This window comes from Corticium candelabrum, chromosome 4 (genome assembly GCF_963422355.1).
Source record: "Corticium candelabrum chromosome 4, ooCorCand1.1, whole genome shotgun sequence".
In the NCBI taxonomy this organism is placed as follows: domain Eukaryota; kingdom Metazoa; phylum Porifera; class Homoscleromorpha; order Homosclerophorida; family Plakinidae; genus Corticium; species Corticium candelabrum.
Genome location: NC_085088.1, coordinates 8,262,985 through 8,283,781, shown reverse-complemented (window position 1 = coordinate 8,283,781; position 20,797 = coordinate 8,262,985). Strand labels below are relative to the sequence as shown.

The window sequence follows — 20,797 nt, the reverse complement described above, 5'->3', positions numbered from 1 at the left end:
ACAAAGCTCGCTTTGCACCAAATATTATATTAGTACTCTACATCTATCGCCTCAACGTTGTTTCCCAATTTAACTTAACGAAATTACAGTATTCTTGTCTCCAAACATATACAGTAAGCAATAGCTAAAATCACAACTAGCTAGATAGAATAGTAGCGTTGTCTACTACGTGCTGTCTATCTTGCATACACCTTTTGCATTCTGTTCTAGACTGCTTGCTTGCTTGCTCTGCATCTTCGTTAGTCTTCCAAGAAGTCGGGCTCAATTGGAAGTGATGAGGAAGCTACAAGGGTACAAACAAGAAGCAATGAATAAACAGAGAAAACATAGCAGGTAGACCAACCGGTATCTACATGCACAACATCTTCCTCCGAGACGGACACACAAGCAGTTTCTAGTGGTAGAAACAAGTTGAGTTTGTATTACGTAAGCGTCATTAATATTATTGACATGTAACCGTTTGAGAGAGGTGAGGCTTGGCGCTGTCTTGTCTCTGTTCTGCCTTTTCTCCCTCTCTGTTTGAAAGCCGTTGGCGTTCTTACACCTACTAACTGACGTTTTGCAGGACTGTGGTTTACAGTACGAGACAGTGAATCAGTGGAGCGAATTCTCTTTCTTCCTTTAGCAATACCTGCTTTCAGTTGATGATGCAAAGAGTAAGTAGTAGTAGTACTATACTCACCAGTATAAGCAGACCTGGGGCAAACCAGAATATGCTTGTTCTTGCACTGGAAACCACAAGTTATCAGATACAACAGCATCAAACTTTCCGTTTACTACACCTTCTGTCCTCGAGGACAATAGCCTCTACAGAAATCTTCACAAATAGAAGCTGACTGAGCAACCCGCACATGAGAATAAGGGCAGTTGTCATTATGGCAAACTCCTCTGAGAAAGAAAGAGCATGTGGGCATCTACAAACACAAAATAAATATAAATTACAATCAACATTTAATTTCTGCCAAATTAGAACTTTGTCCTTGATGATGGTATGTGAAAAGCGACAAGAGCCATCCATTTTATCACACATTCCTCTCACAAACCTACAACAATGGAAGACATGATGTCATCATTTAACATACAGTTTGCAGCAGCACCATATCAGTGCACACCTTCTCAACTGCTATAGTAGGTACAAGTCCTTTGCTGGTTAGCATTCCGAAACCAGAAGAGCATCTGGTTTTAGTGTGTTTGCACGCATGCAGGCACGCATGTGTGTGTGTGTGTGTGTGTGTGTGTGTGTGTGTGTGTGTGTGTGTGTGTGTGTGTGTGTGTGTGTGTGTGTGTGTGTGTGTGTGTGTGTGTGTGTGTGTGTGTGTGTGTGTGTGTGTGTTACACCATATGAAGGGTATCTCAGTAGCATCCAGTCTACATTAGAGTATTTAAGTTCCTACAGATACAGTATGACCTGCAACAAGCTACAAACAATACTAGAACCCAAACTCCCATTTCAATACACAAACACACACGCACACGCACAAGATTATCAATTAATTATTCAGCTCACAAGCCACCATAAAACTATCATGATTGTTTGCTGTTTTCCTGGATGTTCCGATGTATCTGCCAAAAAAGTTTAAAGTTTTCAGATCCTTCTAATCAAGTGGGTCAGAAGTGGATAGAGGAATTAGGATTTGATCCTTCATTTGGAATCTGCCTGCAGTCTGATTTACTCATACTATAAATCGGTGCCTTGATATCAAGTCATGGCTGCCTTTGTCATTGCTGACATTGTAAACTAGGGGGTTATCCAGTGTAATACAATCAGTGTAAATCACTTACTTCAATCATAAGGTATTTACTGTTTGTATGTAACAAATTTTACACGCAGTCCTTGTACGTGTGTCGTTATGCCCCTCCATAATGGGCAAGTGGGATCTTTGCCCCCATCTGGGCACCCACCAACCCGGTAGGTGAGCGAGCCCAGGGTACATGTTTCTGTGTAGTTTACACAGCGATCAATGACTAACCAATGTGATATAGATTACAGGTATTACAGTGACCGCAAACTCGGAACAGCACGCCTAGTGGATATCAATAGATGTCATATTAATTAATGCCAGTGATATTAATTATTCTATGTATAATATGTCAAATATAATGGTTCATATTCCCTTTTAGTACTGTGTCTGTCAGAGGCCTCAATCCTTTTATTTCTTAACGTGCAAATATGATTCTCAACAGCCTTGACTCTATGTATAAAGCTGAGGAGAAGTTGGCAAACTCGAGTGCAAGTTGCATTTATCTGCACTTCACAACCTGTTCTCGTAGACATCGCCACTTGCTTCAGTTAAGATTCATTCATGGTGTACCATTCATGATACTCAACTGTACACTCTATATACCTACTACAGTGTTTACTTATCAGTTTCAAAGTTCTACCAACATGGATAAACCTAGCAGAAACCTGGGTGCAACAATCTCTGGTAACGCAACATAAAATTTTAGCAAGCACTCTTTAACCACTTCTATACTTGCTGAAATAAATATACCCTTTAAAATGCCACATTATATCCATACTACAAAGTCACACCACTTTTTCCTGTTATAGCCATCTGACTCTAAAAATGATACAAACACCCGGTACTCATGATTTTTGAATTGCGACTGGCCATCCTCTCAACAGCTGAATCCTGGTAAACGTGAAATTTGCAAGTTTGGATTGATAAGATGATAACAGGTGCTTAATTACCAATACATCAACAGGGTTATTCACATAAGCTAGATCATGTATTAAACCTACATACCAATGTTTGTTTTCACATTTCACCAGTTGAGTCTAAGTGTAATCTCATCACTCAAAAGCACAAGGCAGAGGCACAGAGATCACAGAGTTTTCCCTAGGCATTCTGGAACGAAAAGGCCACCCATTTTAAAAATATGCGTAGCCGCTTTTATAAGACATGATCACTATGCAGGGTTGTTATTAGATTTGTTTCAAGGGGTAGCAAAATGACATCATTAATTAAATTAATATTACATTCTAATTAATATCAACAAGAAATAAGCTAAAGATAAGAAAAATAAAGCAGTGAAATTTTAAAGGATCGATGCACATATAGTGTATAAGTGAGTTTCCTAACCCTACTATATAAGCTTATCTTGTTCGTAGCAAGCGAGACTGTATGCTTCAATGATGCAGAGATTTGGTTTCACTACCAGATCATACGCACTCATTATCTTGTTTCAAGCCCTTCCAGATATCTACCGCTCTGGACTGTCTGCCTTCGCTTTAGACGTCAAACAGCGTCGAGAATGTCTGCATCCAGTTTCCATTGTGAAAGGAGAGTATAGAGCGCACAATGCTAAGTTAGACGTCAATCACGACTGCATAAGATCGAATTATATTGATGTCGACCTCCCGTGGTTGCATTGGCCGCTGTAGACATGCAGAATTCACTAACAGCAAAGAATCTAGGTCAAACGACTACCACAAATGAAACAAGAGAAGATAAAGTAAAGGCGTACAGTGTATGCAGGCTGGGCATATCAATCAGGTCTTCAGTAAGGCGTTTATAAAACTGAATCCGGTCTTTAGTTCACCATTAACGGTAAAAGGACAACACAGCAGTTTCGAAGAAGTTACCAATGATAACAGAAATATGACATTGCGGGAAAGGGTATGGCTACGGGAGACTAATCCACCAATGAAAGCAGGGTTGCCATTGCCATGGTGATGGTACCAATTGTGGCACCAGGGTTCGAAATTGTGGTACCGGGCTTGGAGAGACTCTCTAATCAGTTAGTGGCTAGGAGACTACTGACTTACATGTAACTGTATGGAAGTCACAGAACATATTAAAGCAGCTCAAGACTTTAAAAGCTATTAGCAGTCTTTAGCTAGCACTAGCTCTTGTATTGGATAGCAAAGAACTGATATTAGCTTAGCGCACAGATTCAATATCATAGTCAGTCACATATACAGTAATATTAATTAGGTGGCACAGGGACTGTAGATACCTTTATTAACCACTCTAACTAGTAAAACACAACACTACTCAAAGGACCCTAAAAGACTCTAATACCCCCCATTTACACGAGCACACATAGCGAGCCGAGCCGCGCCGTGCTGATGCATGCCAGCCCAGCATTTCAGCCCGCATTTACACAACACACTCTGTAGCGAGCCAATGCTTTTAATGAGCGTGTCATTAATGTGCGTCAGTTACTTGAGATTGACATAGCTCGCATTAGCTCACGTTTGCAATGGACAAAACCAAACTGCTCGCGTTTCTCTCTCTATGGCTTTACAACAGTCATATTGAGAAATGCGTAGGACATATACAAGACGTCGTACTATTCGTAGGAGACGTAGGTCTATCGCCAGGCGACTGTTGTAGCAACAGAGTTCAAAAGATTTGTTTCTTACACATCTTGGTCGCTCCATAATCGAATAAGACACAGAGTAAATGTAGGAATTGTATAAAAAGTAATAGAAACAAGAATTAGATAACATGAACCAAAGCCAGACATCATTATTGAATCCTTCCAACCCCACATTCCCTTCATTTTACCTTTAGTGGGTTGGAAGGAAATTTGCAGGAATCTTGCAGAAACTCGAGAATACTAAACAAGTCCCATGAAGACACGTACGCTGGACCAGTGTCACCAGATCGTTTTATTTTCTTCAGTCCTGCACAAATTTCTCTCTCAGAGCCTTCTATTTCCGTGAGCAGTCATCAACTGTCTCCCCACAATAGCAGACACCTCTTTCCAAGCATTGCTCTTGGCAATAATGTCTTCGTATGCGAGGGAAGTCACTTGCCACAAGCAAGGGTAGCTTTCGACGGCTTGAACTAGCTTCTCCACCATATTTTACAAATTGGCACACTACCGTTACCATGCACGTGATTCCTTGCGCAATGACTTTTGGTCACACAAGCAGCCTGCCTTGGTTTCAATGTGTGCTCTCAGGCTGCACTGACAAGTCAAATTTCCTGTAAGACTACAGTTACCAGACACATGAAGAATCTTGCCATCTCTCAAAACACGTGCCCCCTCAAACACGGGTATGCCCAAGCCAACAGAAAACATATTTAAATAAAAAACTCAGCAGCCCTCGAGCTCCAAACACGGGCGGGCTAGTTACCCCAATCAGACAATTTTTGGTGTGGCCTCATTTACATACTGTACTTCATAACCATCAGTACCAAAAAGCAACAAACTGCTAGACTGCAGGAATGCAACAACCAAATGCATCACTGCCATCTAGACACTACAGTAATGACTTGTGCTTAATAATACTTGTAATAATGACTTACTTTGTACAAACAGCAACCTTGTCAGGGTCATGAATACATGGACAAGAGTTGCCCCTTTTACATCGTCCTGTCATAAATAACAGCCACTGCTAGCACACAAGTATCACAGATTGATGCTCATCTACATACCAAATCTGTTAAAAAACATGCAGAACTTCTTGGAGTTTGACTTGGACATCATTTGGGCTGTTCTTGCTCTCACCAAAGACAAACTACGTCGCACTAATTTGCTGACAAACAAACAAGCAAACACAACGTCAGTGAAAACTTTGAACACGTCCAAAAACAATCATGTACTGTGCAGTAGCTTGGATGGTCACTCTTCGTTGAGCTAATTTTTCTTCATGACTTAGTTGTTGTATTGTCTTATAAACACTGCGATAAGCTCTTCGTCCTACACTGTTGCCATTCTTGACAAGACAATATCGGCTCCTTAACATAAATGTTCCATCAGCTCTCCTAATCAATTGCCTTGAAATGCTTCGACTTCCCAACTTTCCTGTTTTCGTCTGTAACCAGTTGGCTGAAACTCTTCTTTCTTTGCTCAATGGCTGCTCTGTTCTCAACAACATACTATGGCTTTTAAATTTCTCCGGTCTGCATGGTTTCTTAGTTAAACTCTCTCTCCTGCCACGAACTACCTTGTATCTGGTCACTCGTTTTCGACACGAGCTTCGTCTCTGTGTGTACTGACTAGTAGTTGAACTAGTAGATCCCAATTTATTTTCATTGGTACTCACAGGTACAGTTTTAGAAAGAGACCTTTTTCTCAATCTAACTAGCTTGAATTGACTCTTGTGCTCCACTTTTAGTGATAGCTTGCTGTTGTGAAGAGCCGATGATTGGGCATTGAACAAACATTTCTTACTGACTGACTGAGATCCAGAACGCTGTTCAGGAGACACAGATGTCGTGACTCGAACAAGTTGATAGGATCCTACTTTCTTGAATAAATTTGGTGGCTTGGTTGTTTCTTTAAACCTGGCCGTTGTCACAACCTTACTACTACTTTGAGTTTTCTCACCGAGGTCCGACTCGACAGGATTTTTCACCAGCTTAAAGGGTGAAGTTAGGCTAATCTCTGACCTCTTCTTGTCAATTTGCGCAACAGGTTTCTTCCCTGGTACTGACATTGTCCTATTGACTGTTCCTGCACAACACATCAATCAGACACATCTAGTCCTCAGTATATATTGCAGTTAACTGCATGCCTATATATACATCTACCTGATGTCCGTTTCAAAGCATACTTGCTCATGAACTCTACAGAACATCTTCTTGTATTACAAATTGCTGGTTTTTGTTTCTTCTTAACTTCTAAGGTGTGCATGCCCGCCTTCTCTGTCTGTACATGTGAGTTCTCGACTACAATTTGAGAATTAAGACTCTCGTACTTGACTAGAAACTAGATATAGTCTAGAAACCTGACCTTTATCTTCCTGTACATGTGATGATGGAGCTGTGTGGCTGGACTGTGACTCACTGGCGCTCCAAACAAGGTGACTAGAGTTGGCAACACGTCGTAGAGAAAGATGGGAGTTGGAAAGAACCCTTGTGTTACCCAGCTTCGACCTTCAGTTGTAGCCATGACATACAGTGACTACTGAATGTAGCAATTGACAAACGAACCTTGAGTCGTTGACGAAAACGCTGTTCGCTTTGGTCCAGGTAAAGGAAGGCTTCAACGTGTTTGACCTTAACCACTTACTTCTACCAGAAAATGTGCCTCTCGAACGACGTCTGAAATATGCCATATCCTGTCACCCAGGCATAAGATATCGTCCGTGTAGTACGCCGTCAACACAAAGTTTGTGTTGATATCTAAGTATGACGTCATAGCCTTTTTGACGAGATGTCGTACTATGGCGGTGTTGAAGGTGGAGCTACAGCGTCTCGGACTGTCATTTTGTCGTCTCGCGGAGATGTTGTAGGCAGAAGTGAAGGTGCTGCAACAAATCATTGGCTGATCGGGATAGACGAATGCGTTCGAGTTGTCCATGAGATGCTAGTCGATGCAAAAAAGAACGCTGGCATCGATCCTTCTTCTCCTCTCAAGTCTCTAGGACTGACTCTGAGCGGAGGAGAGAAAATGAAATTCCAGCAGGAAATGGAAGGAGCGCTACGTCGTCTCCATCCAAGCAGCAGCCTTTCCTACACTATCACTACCGACACGTTTGGTTCGATTGCGACTGCTTCTCCGCGCGGTGGTATTGTTCTCATCGCTGGAACAGGTTCAAACTGCCAATTGGTCAATCCCGACGGGTCAGTCTACAGCTGCGGAGGATGGGGACATGCTATTGGTGATGAAGGCTCCGCCTATTGGATCTCGCAGCGAGCAATCAAAGTTGTGTTTGATGCCGAAGATGGACTGCAGGAACCCGAGCATGACGTTTCTTGGCTGAAGAAAACAGTCTATGATTATTTCAATCTGAAAACACGTAGTGACATTTTGCCATACCTTTATACCAATTTTCAGAAGCCGGTCATTGCTGGCTTGTGTCAAATGTTGGCAAAAGATGGAAAAAGTGATCGTCTTTGTAGAAGTCTGTTTTATGCAGCAGGTGAAGTTCTGGCAAAGCACATCAGAGCTATTGCTCCTTATATAAACCATGACATGTTAAGCGTTTCTGGAGGTCTGCCTATAGTGTGTGAAGGATCAGTGTGGAAGAGTTGGGATCTCCTCCAAGATGGCTTTCTTCATACACTATATCCACCAGGTAGCAACCCAGTCCATGTGCAAGAATTTAGTTTGCTTCGCCTTACTCAACCTGCTGCTATCGGAGCTGCTGTTCTTGGTGCAAAAAAAGTTGGTGATAAGCTGCCTATAGACTACTCTACTCATGTAACTCAACTGTACCACTTTGCATCAAGTGAATGAGGAGAGCAATTAAAGTTTCAATGCAAATAATTTGTCAGTGTGTTGAGTGATAGAGCTACTGTAGCTTTTGCTTTTGCTTGCTGTTATGGTATACTACCGGTGCATGGGCTCTTAATTAAGAGAACATTTTGGTACATTATATGCGCCTTTGTACAGCTAGTATGGTTAGGGAATAGCTAGGGTACAGTACAACCTCGATTATCCAGACTTCTCCAGAGACAGGTTAGACAACTAGAGGATAATCGAGTGTCCGGATCAAAAGTTGATAAATATCAACTAATTTCCCCCACTATGTATACAAGGCCACACTCTGTTTCCACTCTTACTGCACATTCATGTCACTAGAAGAGTCGACAGCTGCCTATTTATTACATTATTATGTTCTCTGTTACAATTCGCTCATTTGTGAAAGGCTGTACCTACAGCGTACTATTTAGTATGAAGTGAAATATATTATAGTGCCTTTATCCGGGAATGCAAAAAATAGAAGGAAAAAATGTCTGGATAATCGAGGTTGTACACAGTACAGTGCAGTAGAAGCCATGGAATTCCCTGGAGGATTGCAGACAAAGGAAAACATCACTGATGGTCATAATTCTGATTCTGAGTTGGTTTGTTTCCTCCACAGAAAAACTGTTAGCAGTGGGAACTGACCTCATGCATCAGTTACACATGGTGCATACTTTCATCAACTGTAGCTAGTATCCAGTGGTGTTTTCCTTTTGTCCGCAATCCTCCAGGGAATTCCATGTAATCCTCTAGGGACTCCCATGACCATACAGTACACCCTCGATTATGGACTTCTCCAGAGACAGGTTAGAAGTCGGGTGTCCCCATAATCAAAGTTGATAAATATCAACTAATTTTCCTTTACTGTGACAAGACCACACTCTGTTTCCACATTTACTGTACGTTCATGTCACTACACCATTTCCAGATCAAATTCATTCACAGTCACTTCAAATTCGCATCATGTCAATTCAAATTCTACTTTGTCAGTCCAAATTCATACTCTGTCATTTCAAATTGTGTCGTACTAATTATCATATAGATTCATTTCGATTGGGTGGGGTGGGGTGAGAGTGGGGTGAAGTGCGAGTGGGGTGGGGTGGGGGTGGGGTGAAAGTGGGGTGGGGTGGGGTGAGAGTGGGGTGGGGTGGGAGTGGGGTGGGGTGGGAGTGGGGTGGGGTGGGGTGAGAGTGGGGTGGGGTGGGGTGGGGTGAGAGTGGGGTGGGGTGGGGTGGGGTGAGAGTGGGGTGGGGTGGGGTGGGGTGAGAGTGGGGTGGGGTGGGGTGGGGTGAGAGTGGGGTGGGGTGGGGTGAGAGTGGGGTGGGGTGAGAGTGGGGTGGGGTGAGAGTGGGGTGAGGTGGGATGAGAGTGGGGTGGGGTGGGATGAGAGTGGGGTGGGGTGAGAGTGGGGTGGGGTGAGAGTGGGGTGGGGTGGGGTGAGAGTGGGTGGAGAGTGGGGCGGGGTGGGTGAGAGCGGGGTGGGTGAGAGCGGGGTGGGTGAGAGCGGGGTGGGTGAGAGCGGGGTGGGTGAGAGCGGGGTGGGTGAGAGCGGGGTGGGTGAGAGCGGGGTGGGTGAGAGCGGGGTGGGTGAGAGCGGGGTGGGGTGAGAGCGGGGTGGGGTGAGAGCGGGGTGGGGTGAGAGCGGGGTGGGGTGAGAGTGGGAGTGGGGTGAGAGTGGGAGTGGGGTGAGAGTGGGAGTGGGGTGAGAGTGGGAGTGGGGTGAGAGTGGGGTGAGAGTGGGAGTGGGGTGAGAGTGGGGTGAGAGTGGGAGTGGGGTGAGAGTGGGGTGAGAGTGGGAGTGGGAGTGGGGTAGAAGTGGGGTGAGAGTGGGAGTGGGGTGAGAGTGGGAGTGGGGTGAGAGTGGGGTGAGAGTGGGAGTGGGGTGAGAGTGGGGTGAGAGTGGGAGTGGGGTGAGAGTGGGAGTGGGGTGAGTGTGGGGTGCCAGTGGGGTGAAAGTGGGGTGCGAGTGGGGTGAGTGGGGTGGGAGTGGGGTGAGGTGGCGTGGGAGTGGGGTGGGAGTGGGGTGAGGTGGCGTGGGAGTGGGGTGGGAGTGGGGTGAGGTGGCGTGGGAGTGGGAGTGGGGTAGGATGGGGTGAGTGGTGTTAGAGTGGGGTAAGGTGGTGTGAGAGTGGGGTAAGGTGGTGTGAGTGGGGTAAGGTGGTGTGAGTGGGGTAAGGTGGTGTGAGTGGGGTAAGGTGGTGTGAGTGGAGAGTGGTGTGAGTGGAGAGTGGTGTGGGATGGAGTGTGGGGGATGGAGTGTGGGGGATGGAGTGTGGGGGATGGAGTGTGGTGGGAGAGGTGGGAGTGGGGAGTGTGGTGGGAGTGGGGAGTGTGGTGGGAGTGGGGAGTGTGGTGGGAGTGGGGAGTGGGGTGAGAGTGGGTTGGGAGTGGGTTGGGTGAGGTTGGGATGGAGTGGGGGTGGAGAATGGCGTGGGGAGGAGGATGGCGTGGGGATGGAGGATGGCGTGGGGGTGGAGGATGGCGTGGGGTGGAGGATGGCGTGGGGTGGAGGATGGCGTGGGGTGGAGGATGGCATGGGGGTGGAGATGGCATGGGGGTGGAGGATGGCGTGGGGGTGGAGGATGGAGTGGGGATGGAGGATGGAGCGGGGGAGAGAGGAACAGAATTTGTCCAGATAATCAAAAGTCCGGTTAGTTAAGGGTATAGTGTACCCTATTCCACACTGTACAAAGGCACATACAATACACCCTCAATTATCATGTATCCAGACAAATTCTGTGTCCCCGACTTTGTGTTCCCGGATAATGCCTTCCCGGATAAAGGAACTATAATATATTTCACTTCGTACTAATGCACTGTAGGTACACCCTTCCGCAAATGAGCAAATACATAAGAGAGGACGAAATAATCTACTAATAGGCAGCTGTTGATGGCTCTTCTAGTGACATGAATGTGCAGTAAGTGTGGAAACAAAGTGTGGTCTTGTACAGTGGAGGAAAATTAGTTGATATTTTATCAACTTTTGATTATCCAGACACTCGATCGTCTGAATTTGTAGCCTGTCTTCGGAGAAGTCCGGTTTAATCAAGGGTGTCTTGTAGTACCAAAATGTTCTAATAAGAGCCCTGCCATTAAATGCATGGAAATACGGTTACAGCTATACAAGTGTATTTGGAGTTTGTTTCTTTCAAGCATTACAATACAGTACAAGGAAGATCACCGTCCTGTATATGAGTATTTAATTAACTCATGTGATGTGAAGCTAACTGACAGGTGTGGAGTATGTATACTACTAGTACAGTAGTGACCATAATATGAAAACTAGCTCTAATCCTTGCGCACGAGTGTTGAAATTGTACTAGTCTTGCCCATTTCTGCAGTGGCCCGCCATTGAAGACAAATATAATTTAAAATATGGAGAAACTTAGCACCCTGCAAGTAAACAGGTCTGTGGAGACAGTGCTACAGACGTGTTACCTCACATTTCAACTCAATATGATATGGTAGATTTTTGTTAATGGTATTTACTACGTTAACAAGTTTCTTCAAAGTCAGATGGTTCTACATCAAACCTCACAGTTTCTTGCCCCGTTTTCGACGCCTCCGACACTTTCTGCCAACATAACAGCCCAAAATAAGCAAAATAACTATCACCAGAGTTCCAGTACTCAAGAAGGCGCCTCGTGCTTGAGAACTTAAGATAAGAGATGCCAATTCAGGAAAAGAGTTGGGTGGTGCAACCTATAATCAGCACAATACAAACGACAGAATCAAGCAATTTTCAAAGAACACTTAATCTGCTAAAGTCGACTCACTTTCACTGCAGTGTCCCACATCTCAACACGCAAGCTAACCTGCTGAGAGCATTCTACTGAAAGCTTGTGTGGTTTGTTGGTTGTGTATACTTCCAGTAAACATATAATTTCTGTTCACAGCATCCACCATAAGAAATTGATACCAATAAACTGTTAATTGCCTACTTTTTCCTGTTCCAAATGGGATGTCATTACAATATTGTTGTAGGTCTAAAGCACAAGAGGTGAAAAGTAGAGGATCATTATGAACATCTGCAACGCCTTCATTCATCAGACGACCAATCTCCTATGCAATTATCATGATTAGACAACCACTGTGTATATGTGGTCAACACAACGTAAGCTAGTTGTGTAGCTCACTGTCCTTGTTTCAGGTAGCATACTGAAACCATTCTGAAGCATCTCATAATCAGTTACTGCACATTTCTTTATTCTCCGCCTAATCCGGATGAGCTTACCCAAATTCCACAAACTCATCCAGTGGGACGGTTGATTAGTTTGTGGAGATAGGATAAGCTCAACCGGATTAGGTTGTGGAGAATAAGGAAATGCACCTATGTACCTTTTGCTGCATGACTATAGACTACATAACAATATCCACTAAAGACCACAACTGCAGTTTCTGAGTTGAACGGAACAAGCTCTATTCACTCACTCATGAAAGCCTGGTTTAAGTGTGTGCGCGCGCGCGTGTGTGTGTGTGTGTGTGTGTGTGTGTGTGTGTGTGTGCACGCTTGCATGTGTGTGATGGATTTAAAAAACAATAATAAAGTTCTCGGTCACACAAAGACTCTGGAAAACAGTAGTAATAGCTTGACTTACAGCAATACATTTTTGATTACTAATTTCCTTGGCACTGCCTGCTTTGTTGCTTCCAAATAAATGTCTCAAACAATCGATTGCTCCTGAAGGAAGTTGCAAACACTTTTCAAGGACCTAATGCAACAGGAATCATTATCCGATTCAGATATCAATGTACCATAGCTTACGCTATATCTCACCTTCTCTTGCTTACATGCATCAAAAAACTGAGCATCCACATGAACATTGAGAAGACTCTCCTTTTCTTTTTGCTGCACTGCTGTTTTACAAGTTGGTGAAAGTGACATCTAAATCAAAAATGTACAGCTACATTTCATTAGTAAAGCATCCTAATTTACAAAAACGTTTACTCTTTTGTCGAGAGCATTCTTTAGACACGGAATTACTTCTCCCTCTTGTGGTTTCTTGTTTCGACAAAACTTGGGAATGTCCATTCGACAAGCAGTCAGTAAACGCGGATCCAAATCAATAGCTAAAATACAGAAATGCAGGCCCTCAAAGATGAGGCTACAACCACAAGAAATTATAATCTGCAAGCCAAGACACATATAGATTGCACTAAAGAAATCTTAAACTATACTTCTTCCAGCTTCTATTTGACGCTCAGTAACCACTCTCTGACATCTATAAACCATCACCTTAGAATGTACAACATTGACACAGTCAGCTACACCAACTCACCCTACATCAAAACCCATATTCAATTTATGGTCTTCCAAACAGTACAAAAGATCCTTTGCTGATGCATCTTCACAGAACTTCTGGTAATCCCATACATGGCCAAAGAGAAATGGTCACAAACAAAGTAGCACTCTATCCTACACTACTTGCTTACACTAATTGAAGCTTTGCATATTGTCATCAATTTGTAGTCTACTTCTGGCATATTCACCTCCAACTTCTACACAATTAAGAATACATATAAGTTTATACATGGTACAAAGAAAATATCCAGTATATTTGTCATGACAGTTTTCTTGAGAATTAGCCAAAGTGAATAACAATGAATGTCGCCTGCATACCCATGCATTAATCACATGTACCCGTCTGCTGCATGATGTTACTGCTAAGCCAGCGGTCTTGTCCACCCCAGTCAAAGACCAGGTACTCATTTATACTCCTGAGTCGAGAGAAGCAATTGTGTGTAAGTTTCTTGCTTAAAAAAATTATGCCATAGCTCGCTATCACTGTGACTTGAACTTGCACCCTGGATGTTTCCATTCTCCAAATACACTCTCTAACCAATTGAGCTACACACACACACACACACACACACACACACACACACACACACACACACACACACACACACACACACACACACACACACACACACGAGTCACTATACGACTAATGTGAAAAGGGAACAATGTCGTTCAGTTTTTGATGGCAGTCATCCAGAAGATGTATATCACCCAGACTTTCTGGAGGGCAAAGCCGGTTACTTCAATGTAACGCCAGCTTACAATCAACCCTGGTAATGCTGCAGAAGCTGCTGAATTTTTATTGGACTCCTTTCAGCAAGGAAATTCTAAACTCAGTATCTTCTAGAATCTCAGCAGTTTCTAATTTTTTTCATTCTCAGAGACATTGAGAATTCTTCTGCAGCAATTGTTGATGAAGCTTTGGGTATACAATGCAAGAATGATACACCAAAGACTGGTTTTAGATTCAATAGATGAACCTAGTGGAGACATTTTAATTATGGGGTGGGGTTCTAAAAACAATAATAAATAATGCAGTTGGATTGCTATGCTGAGAAGTTCATATAAATGTAAAACACTCTAGCAACAGCAAATACACATGCAAACATGCAACAAACCAGATTGCGACATACCTGACCCTGACTCTGACAATTTCGTGCATGCATAGCTAACTTAATAAAAATTAAATAGAGAACTAATGATTAAAGTAGCTCACCTCTTCTTTGTGCAACTGCTGATGACATCTTTCTGAAACTTTACGCTTAGCATCATGCTCTCGAAGACACTCTACAACCTGCAAGCACTTAATAATAAGAAAAGACATATAAACACACACACACAAAGCTACGACCTCGGCATCTCCAGGTGACACACTGTTGCATAGGGTTTGTGCATCTGATGAACATGCATCTTTCAGTGTTGTATCAAAGTCAAAATTTTCACCCTTACAAATCAAGGCAAAAAGAGAAACATTCACACCACAAAAACAAACAAAGTTATACACTGACATAACTAATGAAGAGTGATAATAATGACGGCTCTAGACCACCGCAGTTTTACATTATGTAAGCAACAAGTAATTTTGACCCTGATTACAACCCAGGTAGCAAAAGTGATACAAGGTTGTAAGGCTTGTCTGCGTGTCTGTCTGTAAACACAATATCTCTTGAACAGTTTAACGTACCAATATGAACAATTCACAATATGAAATCTTGCTAAAATATCGAACAAGTTCAAAAATGGGTTACGTTGTTGGAATGCTCCACGTTTGCCATGCAGGTTGTGTGATCTCATTGTAGCATGCCATCAGGTATCCACACAATCCAGTTACATTATCCAAAAACAAATAAGTAAATCACTTGCTGTGCATCACTGGTCGTGTGTCAGCTCCTCAAAAGGAGACCCGGGAGTCAAGTGCAAGCACCCTTGACCACAAACATAATATTTCTGCATTTTAACGTGTTCTATTTTTGTCACATACAAAGTAGTAAATAGCAAGTGTTTCACCAAACTTTGCTCACTGTATATACTACATCTATATGCACTTGCTACCCTTCACATCTGTATGATTACTAGCTGAAAAGCTCATTCTCTGCATTGGCAGATTAAAGTTTAGATTATTAGTTGTTACATCATTAATTTACTGTTGTATGCAAAACTTGTGTTGTTGCATGAATATTCTGTTGTGAGAATTTATCATGAACTATATTTCGTTCACATGCATTTTTACTTAGTCCTGAAGAATTAGCAGCTGGACAGATTTCTCATAAAGTATTTTGTTCAGAGTTATATCTCGTTCAATTATATCCCGTTTTGAGAGATTTAGCAGTTATATATGTAGAGTATCCCAAAGTCTAGGTGCCGTTACAGATGCCATTCTTTGCCGGTGCTGATTAGATTATTGATAGTTAGTTAAAATCCCATTGAAGACAAATAAAAATGTAACCGAGTGTCCTGTTCCGAGAAATTTGCAGCAAGTTTCCCATTCAGTAGAGTTAGATATTCGGGTAGCAAAAACTTGGAAGTCACATGCAGTTTCTTACTCACCCGTATATAATGCAATCACATGTCTCGTATCGCAGTCTTTCAACAATCCCATTAGACGTCTTCACTTCGACGACATTGCTGTCATTGCAGGAAACAGACATACCGAACGTGGCAGCTAGTCGAGCATGTACACGGGCAAACAAAGGTACGCATATTTTTTAAAGACGAGAATGTACTCTAAAATATCATGCCCTTTTCAACGTCACCAGCAATGAAAGACATGCTCTGTGCGTACCATCCAAGGTCGAGAATGGTCAGTTTAAATTTGGTGTAGATCCAATGCACAGGTACAGAGAAATTTGCGTGCTGGTAGAGGCGGGTTCAATCAGCAAGAAATCGAGTCGTCCCAAGAAAACTCCGGAAGAGTTCAACAGCCTCATTGTTGAGCTCCATCGATTTGGACTGCGCAAGCCAAATCCAGCGGATATCAGACTCAGGGCCAGTGTTCTCCCCAGAATATCTCAAAGACATGGCGGTGTAGGCACGGCTAAATGAAACGCACTTGTGGGCGTGGTTGTTTCAAACATGGGCGTGGTCATCTGAGTGGCATTTGCTGGCCTTGCTTTGCAGTGCTAGAGTGCTTGTGCTTGGTCTAAAATGTTAGCTGTACAATATTTCTATGTGTGGACAGAGTACAACACAAGCAAGCTTAGCTATCACTAGCCCTCTAGCGCTCCACTTGTTATCCAGGCTCCTTACTAATCTGCGAAAACCTGCGCCTCCCAATATATTCCAAGCCAATACAAATCACAAAATCGATTGTAACTGTATGGGGCAACCCAATTAGCGTACTATATAAACGTAGTGTGTTGATTGTAATAGAGACTTCTTAACGTATACGCCTAGAATACAGACGCACCACGTTACATGGTGACAGTGAGTGGTGCAGCGACACCGTCACACTACACACGCTATTCTAGCAGCAGTGTAAAGGATGGCTAAACAACCGGACGCTCCAGTTGCAGAAGAAGCAGCACAAGCGGAGGCAGCTCGACCGGTTAGCCTGCAAAGCCAAATCCCTCTACCTCAACCGCTGGTGGTAAGAGGAAATCTGTCGTAAAACTGAAGAGAGTTTCACCAGATATGGGACTCTTACGAAGTTCTCACGAATCTCAGACAGCCGGAAAGGAAAGAGCACCGAATGGCAACATTTATAACATGCATTGGCTACGAAGCTCTCCGGATTTACAATGCACTACCTTTTGCTGACGAAGCAGAGAAAGGAGATCTTGACCGAGTGCTAGACAAGATGCAAAAGTACTGTCTGGGAGAAACCAACGTTATCTATGAACGGTTTCGATTCAATGGCAAAACACAGCAAGACGGTGAGTCATTCGATAACTTTTTGACTAACCTCATAGAATTAGCCAAGACATGTCAGTTTGGTACTATGCACGACGCTCTATTGAGAGATCGAATAGTAGTAGGAGTGAGAGATGACGCCCTCCGGAAGCAACTCCTACAGAAGAGGGAACTGACACTGTCTGAGTGTATTTCAATATGCAGAGCGAGAGAAACTACAGCATTGCAGATGAAAGATATGTCTGCACATGATACAGTGCATGCGATGGCCGTGCAAGCACAGAGATGGCCAAGCAGCAATGCAAGCCGAGGACCAACGCGAGTATGCAAATATTGTGGTAAATGTCACAGGCGTGGATGACAATACTGCAAGGCATTTGGGAAACAATGTCAAGCGTGCCACAAGATGAATCATTTTACTCACATGTGCAAGTCAAAAGCAACAGCGACGACCAAGAAAAAGAGCATAGTGAAGCCACACCTTGTCGAAGGTGATATGTCAAGCAGTGACACAGATAGTCCAGAATACGGAAATGACAGATTGGTGAGTTTGACGTTGACTCCAGACGATGATGAGTCCGTCAATGTGCTAAACGACTCCGCTACAACATATCCGAACAGATTGTATGCTAACCTACGTGTCAAACGATGGCAGATCAAGTTTCAAATTGACACAGGTGCCACGTGTAACGTCATTAGGCGACAGGATATGCCCATAGCAACGCGTTTAGAGCAAACGAAGCAAGTGTTAACGCTGTATGATGGAAGCAGGATCAAGCCTCTGGGCAGATGCACATTAGAAGTAAGAAATCCAAAGAATGGGTATGTTTTTCGCAGCAACTTTGTGGTTGTTGACGACGCTGGAACAGAGTCGATTATTGGAGCTTCCTCAGCGCAAGAAATGGGCCTTATACAGCTGAATATGGAGAATGTGCAAGCTATCACCACTCTGCAAAAACAACAAAGGCACAAGACGAAACCAATGACAAAAGAGAGTGTGATGCAGAAATATCCATTGGTCTTCCAAGGAGAACTGGGACGATTAGCAGGCAAGGTACATCTGATGGTGGATGAGACCATCATGCCTACAAAACAACCAGTTAGGAGAGTGCCTATAGCTATCAAAGAGCAGCTGCAGAAGGAGCTACAACGAATGGAAGAAATGGGAGTTATAGCAAAAGAAGAGCAGCCGACAGATTGGATTTCCAGTCTAGTCACGGTAAAGAAACCAAATGGCAAGATTAGAGTATGCATCGATCCTAAACCTCTCAACAGAGCTCTCATTCGAAGTCAATATCTCATGCCTACCCTAGAAGACCTGTTACCAGAACTAGCAGAAGCACAAATATTCAGTGTGCTAGACGTGAGGAATGGATTCTGGCATATAAGTCTTGATGATCAAAGTAGTAAGCTTACCGCATTTGGTACACCCTTTGGAAAATATCGTTGGAAGAGGCTACCATTTGGCATATCTACAGCACCAGAGATATTCCAGGAGCGATTGAATGCAGTTATTCAAGGAATTCGAGGTGTGTATACAGTAGCAGATGACATTTTGATAATTGGCAAGGGATCTACAGAAACTATTGCTAGAGAGGATCATGACAAGAATTTGACAGCGTTACTGGATAGATGTCAGGAGAAAGGCATCAAGCTCAATGGAGAGAAATGTCAAATAGCAACACAGAAGGTGAAATACATGGGACATGTACTCTCGTCAGATGGGCTACTGTCAGATTCCGCAAAAATAGAAGTGATCCAAAAGATGCCAAGGCCTACGAATGTTGCAGGAATACGTCATTTCATTGGAATGACTGGCTATTTATCACGATTCTTAGGTCACCTCTCGGACCTATGTGAACCATTGAGACAACTAACGAAACAAAGCATTCAGTGGCAATGGAATGAAGAGCATCAGCAAGCTTTTGACAAGATTAAAGCAGCAGTCACACAGACACCTGTCTTACAATACTTTGATGAAAAGTTGCCAACTACAATCCAATGTGACGCCTCTCAGACAGGACTGGGTGCTGTGCTTATGCAAAGTAGAGGTCCAATAGCATATGCAAGCAGAGCGTTGACTGAAACTGAGAAGCAGTACGCTCAGATTGAGAAGGAAATGTTGGCAATTGTATATGCTATGGAGAAATTTCATACCTACACCTATGGACGCGACATTACAATTGAATCGAATCACAAGCCTCTTGTTACCATACACAAGAAACCATTGCAATCTGCACCAAAGCGTTTGCAGAGAATGCTTATGCGATTACAGAAGTATTCAATTGACATTCAATATCGTCCAGGTAAAGAGTTATATCTGGCAGACACTTTGTTGCGAGCATACCTAGCATATGATGTAGATGCAAACAAGACAGAGAGCATGCAGCAGCAAAGTGATTGGGAGAAAGAACTGGAGCAGGTCAACATGATCAATCACTTGCTGATGGCAAGCACTACACTGCAAACCATTCAAAATGCTACTCAAGAAGATCAGAGCTTACAAGAACTACAGCAATACATCATACAAGGATGGCCAGACACAAAGTACGGTCTTCCATCATACATTACACCATATTACGACATTCGGGATGAATTGACCGTGCAGCAAGGAATGGTTTTGAAAGGAAATACACTAGTGGTGCCACAAGCAGCTCGAAAATTTGCTCTAGAACGAATACATAGTTCACACATGGGAGCAAATGCTTGCATGAGAAGAGCCAGAGAAGCACTCTATTGGCCGGGTATGACAAGCCATATTAGAAATCATGTACAGAAATGCTCCATATGTCGAGACTATGACAACAAGCAACAGAAGGAACCGTTGTTAGCACACGAGGTACCTCCAAGACCATGGGCAAAAGTAGAAGCAGATCTACTCAAATTCAAGGGCCGTGATTATTTCATAGTTACTGACTACTACAGTAATTTCTGGGAGATTGACAGACTACAAGCAATAACTTCAGATGATGTCATCAGGAAAATGAAACAACACTTCTCTCGATATGGCATACCGGAAGTCCTCATTTCTGACAACGGTACACAATTCACATCAAGAGAATTTCGATCATTCACGAAGCAGTGGGAGATACAGCATGAGACTAGTAGTCCACATCACCATCAATCCAATGGCAAAGCAGAAAACAGTGTAAAGACAGCAAAACGACTTATGAAAAAAGCTCTATAAGCGGGAACAGATCCATGGCTAGCAATTCTTGAGTTCAGAAACACGTCAACTGAAGGACTAAATACAAGTCCTGCATAAAGGTTAATGAACAGAAAAACAAGAACTCTGTTGCCCACAATAGAACAACTTTTACCAGAGAAAATGGAGGAACATCACAACATAATGGAACGGAAGAAAAGGCAAGCAACATATTACAACATGAAAGCCAGAGACCTACCGGAGCCGAAAACAAGTGATGTGGTTCGAATTCAACCAACAGGTAGAGACACAGTTTGGAAACCAGCCAAAATAGAAAAAGTGCTACCAAACAG

The 20,797-nt window shown here is 43.3% G+C and overlaps 5 protein-coding genes across 8 annotated transcripts in view; 3 read left to right on the top strand and 2 right to left on the bottom strand.

Moving 5' to 3' along the window:
- Positions 1-8: 8 nt before the first annotated feature.
- Positions 9-7,092, bottom strand: LOC134178136 (zinc finger CCCH domain-containing protein 3-like). Of its 4 annotated transcripts, XM_062644936.1 has the most exons (12): positions 6,891-7,091; positions 6,691-6,833; positions 6,489-6,626; positions 5,559-6,411; positions 5,391-5,491; positions 5,262-5,328; positions 974-1,043; positions 783-914; positions 683-728; positions 458-619; positions 344-394; positions 9-283 (listed from the first exon to the last, which is right to left on the bottom strand). In XM_062644936.1, exons 1-12 carry the CDS (start codon positions 7,013-7,015, stop codon positions 240-242), a joined length of 1,932 nt encoding a protein of 643 aa, XP_062500920.1. In that variant the 5' UTR covers positions 7,016-7,091; the 3' UTR covers positions 9-239. The 4 variants fall into 4 exon arrangements, 3 of the variants coding, with proteins under 3 accessions (XP_062500920.1, XP_062500919.1, XP_062500921.1); XM_062644935.1 differs by having other exon boundaries at positions 9-394; XR_009969586.1 differs by lacking the exon at positions 9-283 and having other exon boundaries at positions 458-615; positions 6,891-7,092.
- Positions 7,084-8,265, top strand: LOC134178137 (N-acetyl-D-glucosamine kinase-like). Its single transcript, XM_062644938.1, has one exon. The coding sequence runs from the start codon at positions 7,114-7,116 to the stop codon at positions 8,137-8,139; it is 1,026 nt and encodes a 341-aa protein (XP_062500922.1). The 5' UTR covers positions 7,084-7,113; the 3' UTR covers positions 8,140-8,265.
- A 2,120-nt stretch (positions 8,266-10,385) lies between these two features.
- LOC134178563 (heterogeneous nuclear ribonucleoprotein A1, A2/B1 homolog) lies at positions 10,386-10,787 on the top strand. The gene has a single exon (XM_062645435.1). The coding sequence runs from the start codon at positions 10,386-10,388 to the stop codon at positions 10,785-10,787; it is 402 nt and encodes a 133-aa protein (XP_062501419.1).
- Positions 10,788-11,592: 805 nt separating this feature from the next.
- LOC134178960 (Golgi apparatus protein 1-like) lies at positions 11,593-15,018 on the bottom strand. Its single transcript, XM_062645871.1, has 11 exons — positions 14,802-15,018; positions 14,667-14,744; positions 13,582-13,647; positions 13,428-13,507; positions 13,327-13,370; positions 13,097-13,218; positions 12,926-13,033; positions 12,747-12,860; positions 12,090-12,210; positions 11,925-12,034; positions 11,593-11,850 (listed from the first exon to the last, which is right to left on the bottom strand). The coding sequence occupies exons 1-11, from the start codon at positions 14,958-14,960 to the stop codon at positions 11,683-11,685; spliced, it is 1,170 nt and encodes a 389-aa protein (XP_062501855.1). The 5' UTR covers positions 14,961-15,018; the 3' UTR covers positions 11,593-11,682.
- Positions 15,019-19,912: 4,894 nt separating this feature from the next.
- Positions 19,913-20,797, top strand: part of LOC134179089 (uncharacterized protein K02A2.6-like) — an 886-nt gene continuing 1 nt past the window's right edge. Inside the window, exon 1 of the mRNA XM_062645990.1 lies at positions 19,913-20,797. This exon is cut by the window's right edge and continues 1 nt beyond it. Within this exon, the coding sequence (XP_062501974.1) occupies positions 19,914-20,486 (573 nt within the window). The 5' untranslated portion in view covers position 19,913 and the 3' untranslated portion in view covers positions 20,487-20,797.

Excerpts from the sequence above, each read along its gene's own strand:
- LOC134178136 (XM_062644935.1), bottom strand. The coding sequence starts at position 7,015 with ATGGCATATTTCAGACGTCGTTCGAGAGGCACATTTTCTGGTAGAAGT. Across the intron at positions 6,834-6,890 it reads GTTTTCGTCAACGACTCAAG|GTCGAAGCTGGGTAACACAA; the intron begins GTTCGTTTGTCA and ends CTACAACTGAAG. Across the intron at positions 5,329-5,390 it reads CATGTTTTTTAACAGATTTG|GACGATGTAAAAGGGGCAAC; the intron begins GTATGTAGATGA and ends TATTTATGACAG.
- LOC134178137 (XM_062644938.1), top strand. The coding sequence starts at position 7,114 with ATGTCGTACTATGGCGGTGTTGAAGGTGGAGCTACAGCGTCTCGGACT.
- LOC134178563 (XM_062645435.1), top strand. The coding sequence starts at position 10,386 with ATGGAGTGTGGGGGATGGAGTGTGGGGGATGGAGTGTGGGGGATGGAG.
- LOC134178960 (XM_062645871.1), bottom strand. The coding sequence starts at position 14,960 with ATGTCAGTGTATAACTTTGTTTGTTTTTGTGGTGTGAATGTTTCTCTT. Across the intron at positions 13,648-14,666 it reads AGCAGTTGCACAAAGAAGAG|AAGTTGGAGGTGAATATGCC; the intron begins GTGAGCTACTTT and ends TTAATTGTGTAG. Across the intron at positions 13,034-13,096 it reads AGAATGCTCTCGACAAAAGA|ATGTCACTTTCACCAACTTG; the intron begins GTAAACGTTTTT and ends TTTTTGATTTAG.